The following is a 16,272-nucleotide window of genomic DNA, read 5'->3' as shown; positions in this document are numbered from 1 at the left end:
CAGGGCGAGGCGAGGCGGTCGGGAGCCCTCGGTCCGGGCGGCTTCAGGCGTCCGCCTTCTTGTGAAGGTTGAGGATGCAGAGCAGGCAGGTGAGCAGTGCCTGGCGGCTCTCCCGGGAGCGCAGCCGGCGCCCCAGGCGGCGGAGCGGCGGCAGGAGGCGCTTGCGGGCCAGCTGCAGCAGGCGGGCGAGCAGGGCGCGCAGCAACGGGGCGGCCAGCGGCACGACGGGCATCGCGGCCCCCGCGGAGCTCCGGCGGCGGCGGCGACCCCGGGCGCAGCGGCGCCGGGACGGGAGCAGGTGGGAGCCGGAGCGCAGCGCTGGGACCGTCCGCCGGGGCCGCTTCCTCCCGGCCGCTCTCACCGCCCTGGGGGTCCCTCCTCCCTCGGACGACGCTCGCGAGGAGCCCGTCCCGTTCAGCCCCACGTGCGCCGCGGCCACCCCGAATAGCAGGGGCTTCCAAATGGCACGGACGTCCGGGCGGAGAGGAACGCCAAATAAAAACCGAAAAGCAGCTGCCAGTTTAAATGCCCCCCTCCTCCCACACGCCTTCTGTAAGCGATACGGTCCCGACCCATCTGTTGGCGGCGGTGCTGGGAAGGAGGGGGCAAGGGAGGACCGACACCTGCCCTGGGCACGGTGCGGGCTGCGGGACGGCGCCTGGCTCGTGCTCTGAGGCTCCTAAGCAGGCGAGCCCAAAATACTCCTCTGTGTCACTTCGTGCAGCCGACTGCCACCCAAGGGACGGGAGTGTACACACACGGGGCAGGGAAACATCGAGGGATGGGGATGCCAGTGGGGAAGGCGCTTTCTATTGGGTTCAGCTGGCCAAGGGCAGTAGCGTGGGGCTACTGTGGGCTGGGGGAGCGTGGGCAGGAAGTCCCGTGGTACACCTCCGTGCCCCTCCACTTCCCCCTGCATCCAACCTTTGTTGTGCTCCCGGTGGCTGTTTGGCCATGTTTCCTCCCCTTGTTCCCCTCTAAAGCCCTGCCAGGAGGTTGCTCTTGGCCTGAGCAGAACTTACGAAAATAAACAAGGGCCTGAAACAAGCGCTCGCTCTCTTTCCCCATCTTAGCTCACTTGGCACAAGCTGCCCTTCATCCAGAGAGCCCATTCGGGTGGCCCAGCCGAGGTGACCTTTCCCAGCCCTGCAAATCCCTTCTGGGGAGCCAGGGATGGATGAGGGAAAGAGCCAGCCTCAGTGTGGAGCTGCCACATGCCTTGGTCAGAAGCAAATCTGGGAGCTGAGGGACATCGGTGTTGTCAGCCTTAATACCAGCCTCATATCAGCCCTAGGACCAGCCTGGGCTGGAGGGCTCTCATCCTGTGCTGCCTCCATCCCTGAAGTAAAGGAGAGGCTCTGTGCTTCCTTAGCAGTGAGTGGTTTCCCTTTTACTGGGGAGACAGCAGCAGTCTGGAGTGAGGCTTTGGGTTTTGCTGCTCTAACCCTGGGTAGGTCATTTCCTCTCTCTTTACCTCGATTTCCCCAGCAGGCACCAATTGTGATGGATGAGAATGGAGATTTTATTCCCCATGAAGCTTTACCTATTGCTGTGAAAAAGTACTGAGCAGAAGAGGCCAAGATTCAGTCCCTGTAATCCCAAGAAAAAGGAAGGCACCAGCCATTCACAGAGGTGATGCACTGCCTGTCTGTTGGCACTCTGTGGGCCTCAGGTGGGAAATGGAAAATCCCTCGGGAACAATGGGACTGCAGCGTGCACTTGCTGCAGAGCCTGCTCTATCCCGAGGCACAAGCGGAGAGCAGAAGAAGCAGTGGCTGCGCTGCCAAAGGTAGTGACTTGCACCATCATTGCCTCCAGCTCACATGGGGCAGTACCTGTTTGCTAGGCTGCTGTGTTGTGCCAATAACGCAGAGAGGTGCTGAGCCCCTTTCCCCAGCTGCAGGTTCAGAGCCTTCAGCCTTCGGGCAAAAGCACAGCCCAGAACAGTGGAGGGAGTTAACCGTGATCCTAGGATGAGTGACACATCCCATGTCCCCCGTCCTTGCAGGCTGGCAGCAAGGCAGAGTGCTCTGCTGCCAGCTTTGGGGACAAAGCCCCAGGATCCAGAAAGCCCAGCATGGCTGCCAGCTGTGCTGGCCAGGAGGGCCCTGGGGAGCACCCATGACAGCAGAGCACGGCTCGGCGCAAGAGGAATGCTGGCCATTTCTGCTGGGGTGGAAGGCGAGCGCTATAAATAGTTTGTTTAACTCACTGCATCCAGGCCCTGAAAGGCTCCAGCCCGCATGCATTCTCCTTTTCTTTGCACTGTTGAAAAAGGCCAAATCCTCTTGCTTGGGGTCAGACCCACATTGTCCCTCGGGCTCTCCGAGGACATACTGGCTTTCTGGGGTGTCTCTCCTCACCCAGCGCTGGCTGCAGGATGCTGCTGGTACCCAGCTGCTGGTGTAGGGGAGCAGGAAAGGGACTGCTCCCCCAGGCCTCTGCTCACACAAAGGTAGCTTTTGCCCACAGGACTAATATTCCTGCTGCTGAGGGACGGGGCATCCAAGGGGGAGATGGAGCCTGAGTACAGCTGCTGGGGCAGCTGCCGAGGACAGCCACAGCCCGCACACAGCCAGGCTGGGGAGGACAGACACTAGCAGCTGGAGAGACATAGGAAACCCCCAGGCAGGCAGACACTCCAAGAAGGCAGGGGATGGGATGCCATGGCTGCAGGAGGGGGACAAGCCAGGCTGCTCCCTGTGGCATTCACTAGCAGCTGAGAAACCCACCTGTTGACCCCCTGCAAATGCTGGGCTGCCAGCTGCTGGGGCCAGCGGGGAAAGGACCCACCAGCTGCTGCCTGGAGAGGGCACCTGTCACCCCAGAGCCAGGCGGGGGTGTGCCCTACAATGGGGCCTGTGTGCACCATGGGGCTTGCAGCTGGGACAGTGCTGACAGCTCCCATACTACCCAGAAGGAAGGTTGGGCCCAGCCACACCCAGGCTGGGCTGAGCCATGCTGGTGGGGCAGAACTACCCAGTTTCCATGGGCCCCAAGCCCCCACACACCAAGGGCCTTCCTGCCCTTGTACACTGGCTGTGTCAGGCCCCAGTCACCCTCCACCCCGCGCTGGGGACTTCCACCAGCTAAGACTGGGACACCCCGTTGTATAAATCATTACCAGCTGAGCCCCTGTCCAACAGAGCTAGGTTTATTGCCCCAAGCACAGAGAGAGGAAGCGGGCCTGCCAGGTGGGCAGGAGTGGTTATTGCTGCAAGCATGGCCTCCAGAGACGTAGGCCTGGGAGCGGCTAAGGGCCTGCCTGCCTTGGCTGGGTCTGCACCCACTGCCATGCTGGAGCCACCCTCTCATCCACAGGAACAGATTGGGGGTGAGGAGTGTGGAGAAGTGCAAATATATTGGCACAGGAGCACATCTGTGCTGAGTGAAGGAGCCCGAGGGCTTTAGGGATCATAACAAGGTGAAAGGAGGGGGAAGAGAGGAAAACAGATGACCGTGTACTGGAGAAACACCTCCCACCCATCAACACCACTCCTTGGCCCAATTCCACTGTGGCAGCAGGAGGTGAGGCCACGACAGCCCTGGGGAAAGGCTGTAGTGGTATGGCTGTGCATGCACAGGATAAGAGGAGCATGATGGGATGTGCTACATAGTGGCATGTGGCAGGAGAGTGCTTAAATGATAGGCTTTGGCCTTATGGTGGGACAAAGCGGGGCAGAGAGTGAGGGGAGAGTTCGAAGGCCACGCAGAAAGAGGTTGCAGCAGGATGTAATGAACACCAGCGTTCTGACCAGCTGCAGCTCCATGCTTTGGTCATGTTTAGTGCTGATGAGTGCAAGGCAATGGCATTAAGTGTGCACCTTCTCACCCTGGCTCCCCATGAACCAGCTGCCCTGCCTAAGCAAGGCAGCATCTGCTGATGCTCCCTGGGACAGGTAGCACATGCCACAGGGGATGAGACAGCACCGGAGCAAGCAAAACAAGTCCTCCTCCTCTTCCCCTCTGCAGCTCCCAGCTCTCCCTGTCGGGTGGATAGCCCCAGCCTGCTCCTGTGCTTGCTTCTATGCAGCTGCCCCAAAGCTACGTGCAGTGACCTACAGACTGCTTGCCCTCCTTCTCTTCTGGGGTGGGACAAGAGGAGGAGAAGGGTGGAAAGCAAGCCCAGCCCAGAAAAGGAGAAGGGCAGCCCCTGCCCGCCTTGACCTCTGTGAAATGCTCCATGGGTGAGGGTGGAGCAAGGCGTGCTTAGAGGCAGGGCTGGTGGCTCAGCATAGGATGGAGCAAGAGAGGGAGATTATCCTGTGTCCATGGACCTGAAGGGAGGCACTTGGAGGTGGCCTGGCCTGCCGGAGTGTCCTAGTCACAGCACATCTGTCCTGGCTCCTAGCCGCACATTGTCAGCAGCAGCCACTGCAGAGAAGGAAGAGTGAGGATGAGCAGGGGCTAGTATACACAAACCCAAAGGCCATCTGAGAACAAGACTTCCCTTTCTCATCTCGCAATCTTTTACGCCCACAGGGCTCCAGGGCACTCTAACAGCCACCCCACATGCCCCATCCACCTTAACATCTTCCCCCCTCATCTCCACCCTACCTCAAGGCACCGAGCTCTCACCTCAGCGAGGTTCATGACGGCAGTGCCAGTGCCATCAGGATCCATGCTACGGAAGAACCCTGCAGGGCACAAGGGCAAGGTGAGCAACATGTCCTTCTGTCCCTGCCCTCCCCAGCCTGGAGCAACACTCACTGAACATTGTCTCCAACTTCACCAAGCAGCAGACAAAGTTGTCAAAGTCCACACCCGTCTCAGCATCTGCATAACGGGCAACCACCACCTGATGCAGCTTGTTATTCAGCTTGAAACCTGAAAGGCAGAGAGTACCTAGCACCTGCAAGAGGTGGGAGAAGATGCAACTACCAAAGTTCATGTTCTCACCAGAAGGGGCCAACACCCCACCCAAGGAAGGCCACTGAATCCAGCCTTGGTAGGAGTAAAGGATGCTCTCCCTGGAGCTATAGCCCATTGCCAAATGAATGTTAGCTCACTGACCTGACTTAGGCAGGATGGACTTCACAGGTCAGATGAGGATGGCTGGGACAACCTTGTATTTATCCCAGCTCGAAGGATGCCAGCAACAAGCAAGGATCAGTTGGAGAGAACCCAGCTTACATATGGTCCTCATCTCATGACAGATTGGCTCAAAGCTCACCATGTAGGCTAGTTCCACAGTTCTCTTGCTACTTGGGACGGTTCCTACAACTTTCCTCCACCCTCAGCCCAGCCCCATCCTTTCTAGACTTACCAGCTGACTCTAGAGCCATGCGCATCTCGTATGAGCTCATGGTGCCTGACTTATCCAGGTCATACTGGCGAAAGATTGTCTGCAAAAACATCACAGAGGATGTGAATGACAGGCCCTCCCTGCAGCTTGGTCATCCCCCTGCCCAAGAGAGGTGCTACCCCTTGCATCCCTCTCCTCCTCACCAGCCAGCTGCGGATCTTGTTCCATAGGATCTGGAACTCCACCAGCCCCAGGCGGGCACTGCCATCTTTCTGGACAGCAGAGGGTTAAGGAGAAAGCAGCCAGCAAAAGGGTGGAGTAGCTGAGCAGGCAGAGAGTGGCAAAGCAATCAAATCCTGGGTACTTTGAAGGAGAAGAGGCACTTCAGCCAGGCCAGCTCTTTTTCAAATTCCCTCCCCATCCTGCAGCATAGGCTACATCAGAGCCTGCAGGCCAAAAGGGAAAATTCAGTGCTTAAAGCAGCAGCTGTGCAGCTCCCAAGTAACACCAAACTTTGTCACAATGCTGCCATGCAGCAAACAGGATGCTAGGACATATCTGGAAAAGAGCTCAGAGCAATTTCTCTTCGCTTGCCTGACCCTTCCAACTGCACATCCTTGTGCAAGCTGGAACACAACCCATTGCTCCTGTTACTTTACACCTCATCCTCAATCATAGGATGATTTTGGGGGAAAGAACCCCAGCACCCTTCTTCCTCCACCAAGAATGCTTTTAGCCTGGATGGTCTCACAGCATGCCACGCTAGGGTGAAGTGTGGGTGCTGGCTGCTGTGTGTGAACCCACGGGGAAGTGAAACACTGGGCACCTGCTGCCAGCTGCCATCCTAAAGCACCCTCAGTGCAGCCACAAGGACCCTTTCTGCCCTTTTCTCAGTTGCACAGCCTTGGCACAACTAGAGAGCAGAGCCCTAGTTCCCACGGAGGAGTGTCCTGGCTGCCAGGCTGAGTGCCAGGAATGGCAGCCCCTGCCCACAGTGCCAAGAGGATACATCCATCAGGTTGACCATGTTGCGGCAGGAGTCCAGACTGAATCCATCCGTCTTCAGATCTTTGTCTGAGGAGGAAGGAGGAGGGGGATCATGTGCATCAAAGCACAACCTGCAGAACCGGCCGGAGCTACAGGGGAAAAGGGCAGCACTCACGTCTAGCGATCACTCTGTTCAGAATCGTCTTGAGCTCAAAGACGCTGATTTCCATGTCCTGCAGTTGGAGCAGAATTAGTAGAACCTCTTGCCTCCCCCCACCCCTGGGGGTAGCTGAGCTGAATTTCAGCATTTACTGCTGTGCAGGGCAGGGATGAGGCACACTATGGGCTGGAGCTTGCTGATGGGAGAGACAGAGCCCTGGGAAATTTTGAGAGCCCCCACAGAGCCCCTGCTCTGTGCAGCTCTGACAATGAGTGGTTTGATTCCCTCCCTGCACCCCGGACCTGCTATGAGCTTTCCAGGGCTTGGCACAACTGTACCCACCTCCCCTGCCAGCTGCTGGAACATGTTCTTGAAGCCATCCTCAATGTCATCCTCGGTAATTTCCTCCTGAGGACAGAAAGAGAGATTAGTAATCAAAGCCAGGCATTGCCCTGCCTCAGAGGCTCAACAAATATTTGAGCCTCCCAGAGTGAAGCTCCTCTCACTTTTACTCTTTCTCACATCCCTATCACAGTAACCCAAGCTCATGCAGCCACCTCCTGCCCACAGCTCCCCCTCCTCAGCCCCAGACCCAGCTAAAGGAGACTGGTCGCCCCTACCTCATCTGCCAGGTCTGCAGAGATCTCCTCGTCCAGCTCCCTGGGAACAGAAAGGCGGGGGCACACAGTGATGGGAGAGCAGTGGAATCTGCTCTAGCACTCACCAACACATGTGATGGCCTGAGCCAACACATTCCCTAACTATGCAAAGGGCTGGGATGTGGCAGAAGGCTTTGTGGTGGAGACTCACGCTGTGTCTGACTGCTTCTCAGTGAAGACCCGCAGGATGAAGTCAGCCTCCTTATGTGGCTCAAAGGTGGAGGGCACAACGATGTACTCGCCAGGGGGCAGCCGGATCTGGTTGCTCACTTCCCTCAAGTTGATGAAGGTCTCAGAGCGTGCCCGCGACTGGTTTCGCAGGAAGAAGTCCTTCTTCAAGTGCACATTCTGGCTGCCCTGGGCCTGGAGAACACACTGTTGTAGGGAACAGCCCAGCAAGAAGAGAACCCACAAGGAGCAGTGGGACCAAGCAAGTGTAATCAGCCCACAGCCCAAGCATCTCTGCTGGAACAGCTTCATGGTCCCATTGCATCCCTGCCCAGTGGCTGCCTGTGGAAGAGCCCTTGTTGTCCTGCCTAGCACGGACCATCCCTTCCACACAGAGGTACTCAGCACCCTTTAGCACCCCAACCATTGCCAGTCTGGTGGAAATTCCACGCCACAGGGCACATGCATGCAAACATGCCTGTGGGTTGGCATCAACCCATTCCTGCCCACTCCTGTGCTCCCCTCAAAGAGGCGGATGGGTCTGGTGGCTCAGGACGTACCTCCTCAGGAACCTGCAGGGAGGAGAGAAGAAGGAAAATCAGAGTGCCAGTGCTGGGGTTCTATCTCCAATGGCAGATGGAAGGGGTGCCAAGTGCACATGGGATCAGCAGAGCTGAGCCAGTCTCAAAGAAGTAGCATTGGGATTGGGGTTACCTCGTAGACGGCAAAGCCGATGGTATGCATGTCGCCCCCTACTCGCCGCTCCCTCCTACGATGCTTCTGCATCAGGGCCACCAAGAAGCTGCAGGCCACCTCGTCATCCCCAGGGTCGTCATCCTCTTCCAGCAGCTTGATCTTAAACTGGGGATTGATCCAGAACGTGGCTGGAAGGAGGAAGACGTGGATGATACACCTGGCTGAATCACATCACCGAGAGTGGAGATGCGGGAGATACCTGGGTTGTTCCTGCAGCCCCCAGCAGTGCTCCCTCGGCGCCACGTGCCCTCGAACACCTGTGTGTGCCACCTGCTGAGCTCATCTTTGGTGAGGGCATCGGGGGTTAGGTTGCAGATCTCCAGCCTGGAGAACTCCCTCATGAAGTCCCGGAAAGACATCCTGTGGGAAGCAGGCAGGGGCTGAGGTCAAGACATGGCTGAGGAGTTCAAGCAGCTCTGGATTCAGCCACAAGTGCCTTTGCTAGGTGGAGAGAGATGGAAATCATCCCAAAGCCCCTTCTCATGGCAGCAAGATGACTGCTGGATGCCCTGTTGTGGAACAGGACTTATATGGGCCAGGCTGCCTCTGGTGCAGTTGGAACCCACCAACTCTTTCACCCTAAGTCTTGAGGAACCAAAGCAATGATATTCAGGTGGAAGAAAACACAAAGGCACCATCTCAGTTATAGGTGGCCTTGGGGCGGGGTGCCAGGGGGCACAAAAGCCAGGACTACTGGCAGGCAGCTTGTCTAGGTGACACATGCTGAACAGCTTCAGCCTACCTACCACAGTGGGTGACAGGGATCAGAGCAAAGGGCTCCTGTTCAATCTCCCATCTCCAGAGGTGGCCAGCAGTGGCAGAGGAAGCAGATCAGACCCAGCATCACCTCAACATCCAGCAACACAAGACCTGCACTTGAGGCTAGCTCAGACCATCAGTTTTATAGCCACCCAGGATCTGGAATCATCTGAGCAGTCACACTTTGAACTTACAAAACAACCTTGCAGTGCAGACTCCCACACTGGGCTTCCAACATTTACCTAAGCTGCTGCTTGCTCATGACCCTTTTGCTCTGGTGGTTTCAGAAGAAAAGAAAAAGCTTCTTTCTGCTCACTCTGCATTTCCAGTTCCTTCTAAAGTACTCAGGTTCCCCTTTCAACTACCTGACAACTACACACAGCCAGGGCCCAACCAGCCTTTGGTGAAGAACTTTTTACTAATATTCAACCTATTAACTAGATCAGATAAGAAAATGTTACTGGGCTTTCTAGCAATGGAATAGCTAATAAAGGCAGGTCATGTGTTCTGGGGCAACTGCAGGTTCTTTTTCAGGCTCCCCTGCTCATTCCCAAACTGGATGCTGAAGAAGAGCAGCACTTTGCTTTGGCACTCACCAGAACTCGCCATCCTCCATCTTCAGTTGCAGCTCTTCTCTGTCGCTGGGGTCAATGTTGTCCCACTCGGAAGAGCTGGAATAGCCAGAGGAAAACAATTAGATGAGAAGTACTCAAGGTGAGCTGAGACATTTCCAGTGCTACGCAGTTTGCATTTGGCCCTCAAAAGACCCATTCCACACTGTGAAGGGAACAGCATGCTGTAAACTCCCAATCAGCAGCGCTGTGCAAGAGGTGTCCCGACTGTTTCAATGGCAGTGCCAGTGGCTCACTGAAATCCCACCTGAACTCACCCATCACTCCAGGCTCCAGTCCACTCCACCTGACCCCAGGGGTTTCTGATACGGATGAGCTGTTCCTGCTGACCCCGGTAGTTCACCTGCCAGCCATCAAATGCAGGAAGTCAAACCATAGGCCACAGCATTTTACCTCTATTACATTCTTATGTACCCAACTCACATCTTTGAAAGCTGTGACAGAATAGGCATGGCCCTTCACCAGCTTCTTGAAGGTCACTGCTTCCATATCAAAGGCACTTGTGATCTGAAAAGAACGTGCAAACCTCAGGTGAATACGATTCATGTGTAGTTCTGTTCCCTTACCCCTTCTCAGAGGAGGCTGAGACATTGCAAGGGCAATTACTCTTTTTTTTTTTTTGCCATGTTCCAGTCAGGAGCACTGAAGATTCATTGTGAAACCACTCAAACTTCAAAAAGCATAAGAAAATGTTATTTTGTGCTTCCCAAAACAGTATTTTCACTAGGAGCACAGATCCTCATCAGTAGCAAAAAACAGCTTACACATCAATCGTGCGGATACACAGACAGTGTTGGGAGCAATGGTCTCTTTAGCACAAGTATACCCCAGCCACACACTCAATGCAGGCAGCAACATTTTGTTTGTTACTACTCTGATTTGCCAATCCAACAGGTACTGCTGTCAGTGGTGACAGAGAGGGTGCACTCTGTTGTTTGTGGCTAAGAGGGAGAGGACGAAAGTGCCCTGCCTAGCTAACATGCAGATGCTGACGCAGGATGCAGCCAGAGCTCTATGCAGAGCCTTGTTCAGCAGCCTGGCTTCAGATGGATGTTTCCCATTCCATCAAAACAAGACCATTCCAAGTCACTAAGATACAGCCCCATGCCCTTCATTGGTTCCGGGAAAGGTGCTCTGCCAAGAGGTGGAAGAAGTCCCCTCCCATCCAGCGTCTCAGCAAAATGACCACCTTGGGTTGGGAGGAGGGCTGTGAGGCCTCACTTTGGCCATCACTGGAGGAGAAGACATTCACAGTTCACTGTGAAGAGCAGCGCAACACTTACGTCGATGGAGCAGCCCAGCAGGGAGCCCCTCTCCAGTGCCTTGCGGATGATGTGGCCCATGTTGCGCGGTGCCCGCTTGAGGTCATACATCTCTGCTACGCCGCCAGTGAAATCCTCAAAGCCCTCAGTGGTGCTGCCCCCAGAGAGCGACTCGTAGCAGCCGTTCAGCCTGAGCACCGGGCAGCGAGAGTGGAACGTGAGGTGAAGAGGGCACACCGTGCTGCTGCTCCGCCCCACCCCCCAGCAATTTTGTGCCCCCCAGTGGTGGGACTCACTTGGCATAGGCCTTCTCCAGCAGAGCGCTCCAGAACTCCGTGCACTCCGCTGAATGCACAAACAGGAGCTCCCCATCCTTGGTGGGCAGCAGGTCGTCCACCACCACGTCCACCCACTCACCGAACTGCCAGATCTAGGGGGAAGAAGGGGTGAGTGGGACAGGGCATCGCCCTAAGGGATGCCCCCAGGCAGCTCATCCTGCCCCCAACCCACCAGCTGTGCAGAGCCAGAAGCTCCCAGCCTACCTGGAAGTGGAAGATGCCAGCGTAGTCCTCTTGGAAGCTCTGCCCATGAGGCACCACACGGTGCAGGAGCTCCTCGTTGAGAGTGAGGGAGCCAATGGCAGCCAGCAGCCAGCAATCACCTGGCGAAGGAGAAGAAGCTTAGCCAGCAGTGGTGATGGGTGCTGGGCCATGCAGAAGCCCCTGGTATGCTCTCCCTCTGAACAAGGTGCTGGGTCAGAAGGGCAGCCAGCAGGGAGGTGGAGTTCTCCTCTGCATGGTGCCCTGCACTGGGCTCAAAAAACAAGTGGAGAACCTGGGGAGGAGTCAATGCCCCTTGCTCCTAGCCCACATAGTATAATGGCAGGTGCCTGGACAGAAGCATTAGCTCAGGGCAGAGAAGGAACAACCTTCTGTGACCTGCTGTCTGCGTCCAGGCCACTGTGACAGCATCAACAGCCACTCCTGCAGTCATTTACCCAGAGCCTCCTGAATGCTCCTGGTATCTCAGGACAGTGACTTTTGTAATGCAATTACACTTTGCATTGTAATAAAAGTTTCCCTTTGTTTTCGGTCACCAAGCAAGAGGCTTAATGCTGGTGCCTTGGCTTCAAGTTCCAAGAGATAACACTGCAATTTTCCTTCCAAGTGCTATTAACCACAAGTGCTGGTCTATGCCAGCACTGTTTTTTCCATTCTTTGCCTTGGTTCTCCTTTCTCCTCTTTTAAATCCTGTCATACATTAGCCTTGAGCCTGGATAACCTGTGCTGGGCTGTGGTTGACAAAATGGCATTTCAAATCTTGCCCTCCTAATGACCAATTGAGAAACACCACAGTGCCCCAGGCTGTTAACATGCTCCAGTTACCACCACAGTCCTGAAACCAGTCTGCTCTGCTAAGGTGCACAACATTCTCACCTTGATACAGGTCAGGAAACACTGCTGATGGCAGCCAGATCTGGTTTTGGTGATCACTGACTTGCAGTTCCCAGCCTTGCCAGACTACCCGACCCACTAACACTGCTCTCCTTGTCTCAGTACCTGTGCTACTCCATTTCTGTGAGGCCCTTAGCATAGAGCCACCAGTCAAAATACCTCCTGCTGCCTTACAGCTTCCACCACACTACATGAGGAGGGAGTTTGAGTACAGAGATGGTTGCGCACAGGCTGGCAAGAAAACACACCAGAGGATCTGCAGAAAGATGCTGTGAACCCTGTCCACTCTGCACCTTCCCTACACAAATGTCTCTTCTCCAAGCACGCTGTTGCTGCTCTCTAGATCAAGGTTTGGGGACAGAACTCCAGCACTCACCCAGAGCTCCCTGGCAGATATCTGTCCGGGTTGCACCACCAACGATGAACTGAGGATCATCCACTAATTCCTGCATAAGGACAGAATCAAGCATTGGATTTCAGCAGCACCTGTACCCATTGTAGCTCTGACTCAAGGGAATGGAAGTATCATCCCTGAGATGCACCCATCCTGTCCTCTACCAGGGAAAATTGCTTGACTGCAACATCAAGGCCATCACAGGAAGGCAAGGCAAGATCTTCTTCAGCACGAAATGGCTAGATGGACATTGCCTCTGCACTCATCGCACCAAAGGATGCAAAACTCCCATGTCCTGAGCCAATAGCCCCAGTCACTGAGGGTGACACACCTATGCTGGGACATCCAGAAGCAATGGCACAACTCTCCCATTGTAAAGCCACACGTGTACTGCCCGGAGGGAGAAGGGTGTGCTATACACAATGCTCTTTAAGTACTCAGTGAGTATTCCTCTGGGCAACGAAGCATGAGAGGAACTTTAAGCACAGCAAGAAGCAAACAGAAGCCAAGCTGCAGCTTGGCACACCACATTAATGCAGACACTGCAGGCGAGGGATGTGAGCCCAGCACTTACCGATGGACGCTTCCACTCCACGCCCCGCGTCTTGCTGGAGTGTGGCCCCAGCTCCTTGAAGCCGAGGGCAGTGGGGCCAGCTGGGAACTGGGGGTCCCTGAAAAGGACACCACTCTCGATGCACTCTTGCTTGAGGGCTTCATAGTCCTGGTTGAGGTACTTGATAGCATTGTTGTGATCACCGACCCCCTCGGCTCTCAGGCGGTCCCTTTGCAGCCGGGCAGCGATCCCCCCAAAGGGCATCATAGCTGGGTACTGGCACCGCTACCTCCACCTCTGTGTCCTGCAATGAAATGGGCACTGTGAGGCTGGGGCTGGGCACGGCCTGCCCTTAAAAGCATCCCTGGGATGGGAAGACGCACTGTGAGGATCTAGGGCTGGGAAGGCCTCCCCAGCCCCCATGCCCGGTGCAGACAGTGGTGCCTTTCTGATCAGAAGCAGGCCATGGCCTCCAGCCCAGCCGTCACGCTCCCAGTCTCTTCAGAGAGGCTGAATGAGTGGAGCCGCTTTGAGAGCGGGCTGGAAAGAGTTTGCCAGCTGCTGTGCAGAGCCTCCCCATTCCCTCTGCACATGAGCATTGAGTGAAGAGGAATTCCAAGCCCTTTCTGCCTCTGAAGATCAGTTCTTCCAGCTGTATGCCTTGCCGCTAAGCCTCTTTACAGGGACAGCTTTCTGGTCACCGGCACCTTCCCTATCCTACTGGCCTGATGAGCGTAAGCAGCTGCAGGGCTGCTTCTCTCCTAGACAGCCGCCCACGGCTGCCCAAGCACTGAGTCAACAAGATGGGAAGGGAGGAGCCCTCCGGGGAGCAGAGGCAGCTCTATCTGTGGGGCGCTGGGAAGGAAGAGGCGTGACAGCCCTTCCACAGAGCACAGGGTGACTTGACTCAAGCCCAGGAGCAGGACTATGCAGCCTGCCTGTCCCAGCTCCTGCTCGTAAAGCCACATGCCCCAGAGGTTTGGTAGCTCAAGACAGCAGAGCGACCCTTGGGTGAATGACCCATCTGCTCTCACTCTGCTACAGCCAGCAACACCCAAGAGCAGTGGTGGGGATGGTAGCGCTGGCCTGCTCTCTGCCCAGCAACCTGGCTCTGGAGAGGCCTTTGCCTGTCCCACAACGGTGCAGTAGCCATGGGAAGGCAGGTAGCACAAAACAGGGTGCAAGCTCTTGTGCTGCTGTGCTGTGCTGCTCGTGGGCCACAGACATGGCTGCTAATCTCAAAGCCTGTCCTCATCAGCTTTCCAGAAGGAACATCTGCTCCACTCCACCACTCCTATCCCAAAGGCGGTCTCAGTCCCTCGTCTTTCCTCCACAACAGTCCCAAACCTATGGAACTGCCAACTCTGTGCCTCTCACTTGACTCCTGCTTGGCAACCAGGACGCTGCCAGCAAGGTGCATGTTTCCTCAAGACCGGTGGGGCGACTCCTCCTGACTGCTGCCCAGCAGGGCCGCAGAACAAGGAACCCAAGCACAGCACCCAGCCTGGTGGTGAGGGGAATCCCCGTCCCTGCAACCTCCCCTCATGGTGCAGCCCCAGGCCGGGCCGCAGCACAGAGCCGTGCACAGCCGGGCTGTGGCACCAGGCTGGTTATTCTTAGCCCTGTTACTCAGAGCGCCTGGGCAGCGCCTGGGTGGCAGGCGGAGCGCAGGGTGTCACACGAGCGCAGGGCAAGGGAAAGCGTCGCAGACCACAGGGAGGGACTGGAGTTGTGCGGGACATCGGGCAGCAGAGTGAGGACGGACGATGGGAGGGGGCTTCCCCACGGAGACGCTGATGGATGCCGAGGGCACACAGAAGGCAGGAGGAGGTGCACAGCCAAACAGGGGAGAGCCGAGCTGCAGGACGGCTTTCCGTGCGGAGCGACATCCAGCCGCAACACGACGCGGCGCTGGAGGCACCCGACCCCCCACGTTTGGGGCACTGCGACACGCCGGTCCACGCAGAGCCTCGGACAACACCGCCCGCAATCTCTGCAGGCTTCTAGCCGCTCTCGGCGGGGACGTATCGGCAGCAATACCCGCGCCCCGAACCTCGGACCCCGCAGCTCGAGTGGTCGGGTCCACAAGCAGGCCCGGCCCCAGGCCTCAGCTCCGCGCCCGAGGGCAGGGCGGCTCCCACGCGGCCGGGCGGGGCAACGAGCCCCGGAGCCCCGCAACGGAACGGGACGGGACGGATCAGCCCCCAGGGCCTCCCGCAGCGGGCCCACGGCGCAGAGGAGGGAGGGAGGGGAGGGCTGGACACTTACCGTTCGCCCGGCGCGGAAGCCGCCGCCGCCCTGCCCGGCTCGGCGCAGCGGAGGAGGGGTTAGTGCGGGCAGGATGTGCGGGCGGCCCGCGGGCAGGGGGAGCTCCGGGCTGTTAAAGGCGCAGAGGCCGCTCAGCCCGCTGCTCCCCGCTCGCCCCGCAGCGCCCTGCCGCGCGGAGCCGCCCCGCCGTGACTCAGCGTGCCGCTATGCGGGGCGGCGCCGCCCGCAGCTCCGGGCTCGGCCGCTACCTGCTGCCCTGCCCACCCCCCGAGCGGGGCGGCGGGATGCGCTCGGACCGGCGGATTTGTGCCCCGAGGCCTCTGTCCGTGCCCGGATCGCTGAGCTAGCCTTCGTCCCGACCCTCTCAGCTCCGGCCGTGCCCCTTATCTCATCCTGTCCCCGCTCCATCGCCTCTCCACGGCCTTTTAAGCTGCTTTCAGAGCTCCGCTGTAATCCTTCCGCGGAGGCCGCCCCGTGTCGCGCCCCGTGCTTGTGAGCAGCTTCCTTTCAAGCCCTTGCCACCTCCCCGAGCTTTCCCTCCCCGCCATACCCACAGGAACGTGGTAGCAGGTGCTGCACTCGCTCTTGTCTCCCAGTACCCCTTTGTGTTCCCGTGCTGCCCCTTCCCTGTCCCCCGGATGCGAGCTGCCCCAGAATTCCTACCCGCAAGAACGAGGGCTGCCCGGGTGAAACGGAGTGAGGTGCTGAGGTCAGAGCCGGGCTAGCCCACACCTGGCTGGGACAGGCAGCAGCCGCTTACACAACTCAACCAGTGGGTTTGGCCAGAGGCCAGGCCAGGGCCCTGGCTGCCTGGGAACAGCCCTGCTGCTGCTGCATGCTTTACAGACAGCAGACCTGCTGCGAGCAGCAAAGCCACCGAAGGCAGCTGCTCAGAGCTCTAAGATGGGATTTCCCCCTCCCCACCACGTTCCCCCTCCTGCTCTGTTCCCAAACCATCCTTCCCCTGTTTTAACA

At 57.3% G+C, this 16,272-nt stretch overlaps 1 protein-coding gene across 2 annotated transcripts; it reads right to left on the bottom strand.

Moving 5' to 3' along the window:
• Positions 1–3,133: 3,133 nt before the first annotated feature.
• On the bottom strand, positions 3,134–16,057 carry CAPN11 (calpain 11). 2 transcript variants are annotated; one of them, XM_048936487.1, is made up of 22 exons: positions 15,961–16,057; positions 13,051–13,333; positions 12,459–12,528; positions 11,171–11,289; positions 10,925–11,058; positions 10,650–10,818; positions 9,790–9,873; positions 9,624–9,709; positions 9,331–9,405; positions 8,175–8,335; positions 7,934–8,103; positions 7,780–7,791; positions 7,203–7,414; positions 7,013–7,052; positions 6,735–6,800; positions 6,408–6,465; positions 6,255–6,319; positions 5,449–5,517; positions 5,267–5,345; positions 4,711–4,827; positions 4,579–4,637; positions 3,134–4,374 (listed from the first exon to the last, which is right to left on the bottom strand). In XM_048936487.1, the coding sequence occupies exons 2-22, from the start codon at positions 13,294–13,296 to the stop codon at positions 4,348–4,350; spliced, it is 2,118 nt and encodes a 705-aa protein (XP_048792444.1). In that variant the 5' UTR covers positions 13,297–13,333; positions 15,961–16,057; the 3' UTR covers positions 3,134–4,347. The 2 variants fall into 2 exon arrangements, with proteins under 2 accessions (XP_048792444.1, XP_048792443.1); XM_048936486.1 differs by lacking the exon at positions 15,961–16,057 and adding an exon at positions 15,298–15,492.
• Between the last annotated feature and the right edge of the window lie 215 nt (positions 16,058–16,272).

This window comes from Lagopus muta, chromosome 2, assembly GCF_023343835.1.
Source record: "Lagopus muta isolate bLagMut1 chromosome 2, bLagMut1 primary, whole genome shotgun sequence".
Taxonomy (NCBI): Eukaryota; Metazoa; Chordata; class Aves; order Galliformes; family Phasianidae; genus Lagopus; species Lagopus muta.
This window is presented reverse-complemented; position numbering and strand designations above follow the sequence as displayed.